Genomic DNA, 6000 nt, shown 5'->3' with positions numbered 1-6000 from the left:
TATCAGTAATGCAGAAGACCTCAATTTCTCTGCATCTTCAACAATTATCTCCTACCTTTTGAAAAGTGATATACAACCTAATGGGTACAAAGTGCTATCTCAGTATCATTTTAATTTGTACTTCCTGGGGACAAATGATGGCGAACCTTTTCATGTGGTTGTTGGCCATCTTTTTACAGAAATGTCTATTCAAATAGTCTACTCATTTGGGGGGGGGGGCGGTTGTGGGGCCTGAACTCTGGGCCTGGGCACTGTCCCTCAGCTCTTCAGCTCAAGGCTAGCACTCTACCACTTGAGCCACAGTGCCACTTCCAGCTTATTTCATTTTACTTATGTGGTGCTGAGGAACCGAACCCAGGGCCTCAGGCATGCAAGGCAAGCACTCTACCACTGAGCCATCTTCCCAGCCCCTAGTCTACTCATTTTTTAACTGGCTTGTTCATCTCCATTAAGTTGTAGTGCTTTATACATTCTAGGTATTGATCCCTTATCAAATAAGTATGTTCTCCCATTCTTGTCACTAGAGAAGAGCCTGGCATATAAACTTTCTCAATTTTGATCAAGACCAATGTATCAGTTTCTTTTTGTGCATATTTGTGTGTATGTGTGTGATATATATGAATCTTTAACCAAATAGAACTGAGTCATTTGTCTCAACCTTCCTTCTAATGTTTTTGTACTCCCAAGGTTCTAGTTTAATGTATCACCTTCTCTGCAATAGACCGATGAGCTACTCAATCTTGATCTAAAGTCAGCTTGAGTACTTGTTCCCACTAATCACTCAGAAGCCTCTTTTATCATTGGATTCTCAGAAGAAACCTGGAAATAAAAAATTCTAAGGACAAAATATATATCTATAGAATGAAAGAGTCTTAGAGATACTCTTCTGAATATCTTTGAGAGTACTAGGTTAGAAATCTTCAAAGACCTAGCTTTGAGCTTCCGGCAAATGGCCTCTACTGAAAATTACCTCAACAACTAGACAACAGAGGGGGAAAATGTCAATTATTCTGTTATAATATCTATTAGTGAGCTTTTAAATAGTACTGTGAACTGTCATGGGGTCAAGGTCTTATGGAAATATCTTTATCAAGGGAATCTGTAGTAACAGTCAAAGAACAGAAAAAATTGTAAGAGGCCAAGGAATTGTTCAGTTGTTCTATTGGTTCCATGTGTCTTCAAAGAACCTCTGTGGGTATTATAAAGATACTTATCTCTGTTTCACTCCTCAATACATTCACAAGTCAGTATTATGACAGACAGCATTAAGGAATTAATTCAGTTCTTTCAGCTTCCAACAAATGGATTTCTACAGTTAGGAAAACTGTTTTCTCAGATCTCAGCATGAGCAGCTAGGATTTCAGATGTGAGCCACCAGTGCCCCAGCTTTTATCAACTTCTTTAACTCATATGCCTTTGAATGTCCATAGTCTGATGAAATGCACTAAAGAGTCAAAACATCCAACATCCAATTAAAGTATTTTAGCCATTTTATTTAATAAATAACTTCAGTAAATAGCGTTGTAAAAAGTGAGTTAAAATTAAAAGGCACTTAAAACGAGAACATGAACAATAAGAAACAGACCAGCAACTGGCAGAGTGAGTGGGAAGCATGGCAGTCTGCTGCAGCACAGCTGAAGGTAAGACCTGCCTAGGTGATTGCTGCTGGATAAGCAGCATCATATGTTCAACTTCACATCTTCATGAAAACGCAAAATTACAGCTAAAACTTCGAAGAGAAAGTACTGATAAAAAAAAAAGGCTTACCCCTAAATTGCAAACAGATACATTTGAAGATTAGGAGAGGTGATTAAAAGCACCAAATTAAACTAAAAAATAAAAAAATCTAAAAGGTCCCCAGTCAGCAAATGCTATATAAGTTATGGCCTTAATGTAAATAGTGCTAAATCAAGTACTCGAGCAGAAAAGTTCCCAGGATTTTTATCCAAGGTTTGAATTTATAAAAAAGAAGGCATAAAAGTTACCAAGATTAAGTAACTCTTAAAATGGCACACAGGTTTTAAAGCTATCTGTTTTTCCTTCCTAACTCTGATTTCTTCCTATGGCTTTTTGTACATCAACTATTATAGTTATTTTACCAAAAATTCTTAACATACTGTGTTTTAGATATGTCAAGCAGTCATGTCCAAATAGGCAGTTAGTGGAATAGATTGAAAACAAGCCAACACTAGCTAACAGGAGTTGTACTTCCAATTTGGTGTAATTGAAAACTGGCATATCTGAAAATATGAAAATCAGTCTTAATGCATCATTAGGAGAGGCTAATCATACATCCTATTAGCGGAAACTTATGGTGCTCCTTCAACTCTTGGCCTTTCCATCACGCTAGAAATGTCAGTAATCCAATGGTAGTTGGATTTCACCATCCAGGAAGAAGAGGTCAAAAAGGCACACTGTGACCTTAGCTGACAAGGATAACAATCCTGTCTCAAGTCTTTGTCAGTCCCTGGCATGGATTTTAACACATCATTTTCAAAATTAAAAAAAAAAACATTAAAATTATACATATTATACATTTTCAAAACCTGCATATGAATAAAACCATGGCAACAGTGCCCTAAAGCTACCTTACTGTGACTATGAAAATTGCTACTTTGCATTCAGTGTTGTGAAATCTGACAGGTAGGACTCATTTTCCCTCGTACTTCGGATTGACCACAGTTGTCACAGCACTCTTGTAAATAGGATTTTCACCCTAAAAAAAAAAAAAAAAAAAAAAAAAGCTTAATCATTTACCCTATTAAAATCCTATATTATTACATCATAAAGTTAAACATTACAATCATTTAATGAAGTCATGTAAGAATTTTTTTTTTTTTTTTTTTTTTTTTTTTTTGTCGGTCGTGGGGCTTGAACTCTGGGCCTGTGCGCTGTCCCTCAGCTCTTCAGCTCAAGGCAAGCGCTCTACCACTTGAGCTACAGTGCCACTAGAATTAATTTCTAAACGACATTAATAATAATGGCTCATATAAAGAGGATAAGCTCTGGACATCTGCTGCTAACCCTGTATCTGACAGGACTTCTTTCTTGGCTCCTTTCTCCACCGAAGGGTTGTTCTAAGAGTGTCCTCTATAGATGGTAAGACACTGCTGCCACCAGAGAGCCTCCTTTGCACGTATTTGAAGGCCAATCTTTTGTTTGCTGGTATTCTATTCTGCTTCACTGGGACTGACTGCACCCAGGACCACTTGCTTGCTAGGAAAGCTCTCTACCACCTGAACCAACATTCTTTGTCTTGTTGTGCTTTTTTTTCTTTCTTTCAAATTAGGGTCTCACATTTTTTGTCCAGCAGAGTCTCAGACCAAGGTCATTGTGTCACCACCTCCCAAGTAGATGAGCTTATAGGCACTGCCCACCAGACATGCCTGGGTTTGAGATGCATTAACTCCGCCTAACAGAAATACTCTAAATCTACATGTAAGATGCTTAACCAAACTAGAATCCTGGGCCCTGCTCTGGAGAATGAAGCTTTTGAGCTCTTGTACAGAAGTTACTGGTGCAGAGCTCCGCTTAGCCCAGTCAGTGCCAGAGTGCGAGTACCTCCACCAGTTCCCAAATTGCTGAAAATGTTAAATTACCATTCTTCCTCAAATGACAAAGATGATAATGGTGTTCAGCACCATATTACATCATAATAAGAACTGTAGGCCCAGAAGTGACTCTAAGCCATCAATACAAGATTATTTCAAGAACCAAAAATGCACTGACAGTGATGCTTTAAGCATAAATTTAGCCACAGACCTTACTTCTGCCCTCATAGACAACAAAGTTTGATGAATGACAGATATGAAAAGGGGAAAATAGAATATGGGACTAATCATAGGAAAGAAAAATAAGATTAGGTGTATTTTCATAGTGAAATCAACTACAGATAAATTATTGAAAGGTAAATAGTTATATACACAAAGTCAAGATGAGGGAAAAGAATGGCACACTGATAGAATGCACATCAATGGAGAAATGCATGCAGTTCACAAGTTTTAAGTATGTGCAATACATGGGGAGGGGTATGTTTTGAAGTTTCTAGAATGGAAAGACAACAAAGAAGGTCTGTACAGCAGCTAAGGCTGGATCCTGTAAGGCACCAAATGAGCCACTGGGGTTTCAGCTCAGCAGCTGTGTGAACACAACTTAGACCAAGATTATCCCCTTGCCCTAGCCTCCAGTCCTTCACTCCTCAAAACACAACCTAACTAGTTGTTTCTGAACATGAAAGAAATCAGAAACCCTCAGACAAATAATCTATCATCTAGATGACAAAGTCATCAGAACGTTATTGTAAGCTCTAATTTTACCTGAAGCTAATACCTGCTATACATTTTAAAATATGAGTCAACAAACCAGATCCTAACACCTTCTTAGAAAGTTAGAGTGCACACACAACAGACTCATTATTTCCACCCTTCTATTTCCACCTGAATCTAGTATTGCTTGCTATTCTTTCAAATGGTGGGATCCATAAAGTATCAGTTAATTAAGCTTCTTTCAAAAATTCATTGGATAAATGGAATTATTTTTGGCATCTTCCCAGCCTTCCTCTTCTCTAGTTGCTACTAGGACTTGAAGAAAGGGCCCAAGCACTATCCCTTAGCTTTTTCATTCAAGGTTGGAGGTCTTCCACTTGAACCACAGCTCTGCTTCTGGCTTTTGGCTGGTTAAATGGAAGTAAGAATCCAACCGACTTTCCTGCCTGGGCTGGCTTCAAACCATAATCTTCAAATCTCAGCCTCCCTGAGTAGCTAGGATTACAGACATAAGCTAATTGGTGCCCGGCTGTATCCTTATTTTGAGCTTTAAGAATTTTAAGGAAATGACCCCCCAAAAAAGCAAATATGAAGAAGAACCCAGCATGAGTACAAAATATGATTTTATATGCAAGAACTTACCTTTGGAGAACTTTGGTTTGCCATACACAAAAACTTATGTTTATTATTTCAAAGACCATCCAAACAAAAGTTTAACATGCAAGGTTAGAGGTAAAATTACACTGTCTATATTAGGCAGCAGCTTCAATGGAGGTAAACTAACATAATTTAGATTAGTTTCCATCATTCAGAATGCAATCCTACCCCACAAAAAAAAAAAAAAAGTATTCAAATCTAGAAGGCAGGGTTGTATTCTCTGATAAGGACCTCTACTCAAAAAAACATTCTTGACAGTGGTGACTTTAAACCATTTCTACTCTCTTACCTTCTGTTCACAATGCAAACTATGAGATTTAAGATCTGCATTTAAGTTTATGTAACAGCAAGAGATAAAGGACTAATTTTTCTAATGTGTCTACATGAGTCTCACATGCTAAAATAACTACAGTGCCTATTAATGAGAATGCAGTGTCTATTAATGACTGGAAAACTTTGTTCTACATTAGAAAAGTGTTTTAAGCCAGGATGTACTCTTCTTTTTTGGGGGGGGAAAGTGGTGATACTGGAGTTTGAACTCCGTCTCTCACGCTGGCACTCTACAATTTGATCCACATCTCCAACCCTGCTTTTAGCTAGTAATTTTAGGCGATGAAGTCTAGTGAACTTTTCTGTCCAGGATACCTTAAACTATGATCTTTCAGATCACAGCCTTGAGAATGGCTCTAGATTACAGGTATAAACACTAGCATCCAGTTTTATAAATTCTTAATTTCTACTTAATGGGTTTTGAGAAAAGATAACCTGAGATAATATGTAGCCATGAACTTGCATGAAGTTTTGTTACACAATAACACATAACAAAATTTTTACCAAACATCTGCCGCTTGAATTATAGGAAATGCTTATTATGGATGAAAAAGAAACACTTCAGTTAAAATCTAAGTGAATGATATGACTACCAGGCATGAATAATAATAATTTAATGATTTCCTGCAAACTATCCTTAACATACAGGAAGGGTCTTGTGAGAAATACCTTATGACTTGTTAGCATTTAACTGCTTCTGATAAAGAAAAAAAATCCCAGTAACCAATGTATCTCTTAAATATGACTT

General features: G+C 37.3%; 1 protein-coding gene across 2 annotated transcripts in view; it reads right to left on the bottom strand.

Annotated features, from left to right (window-relative positions):
- Positions 1-1472: 1472 nt before the first annotated feature.
- Positions 1473-6000, bottom strand: part of Itgb1 (integrin subunit beta 1) — a 45495-nt gene continuing 40967 nt past the window's right edge. For both annotated transcript variants that reach the window (XM_069990673.1, XM_069990672.1), the window contains exon 16: positions 1473-2716. In XM_069990673.1, the coding sequence (XP_069846774.1) occupies positions 2651-2716 (66 nt within the window). In that variant the 3' untranslated portion in view covers positions 1473-2650. The remainder of the gene's footprint in view (positions 2717-6000) is intronic.

The sequence above is a fragment of the Dipodomys merriami genome, unplaced genomic scaffold (genome assembly GCF_024711535.1).
Source record: "Dipodomys merriami isolate MVZ:Mamm:240054 unplaced genomic scaffold, mDipMer1.0.p SCAF_4, whole genome shotgun sequence".
Lineage (NCBI taxonomy): Eukaryota > Metazoa > Chordata > Mammalia > Rodentia > Heteromyidae > Dipodomys > Dipodomys merriami.
Note: the sequence above shows the minus strand (reverse complement) of the source record. Positions and strands in the feature narration are given on the sequence as shown.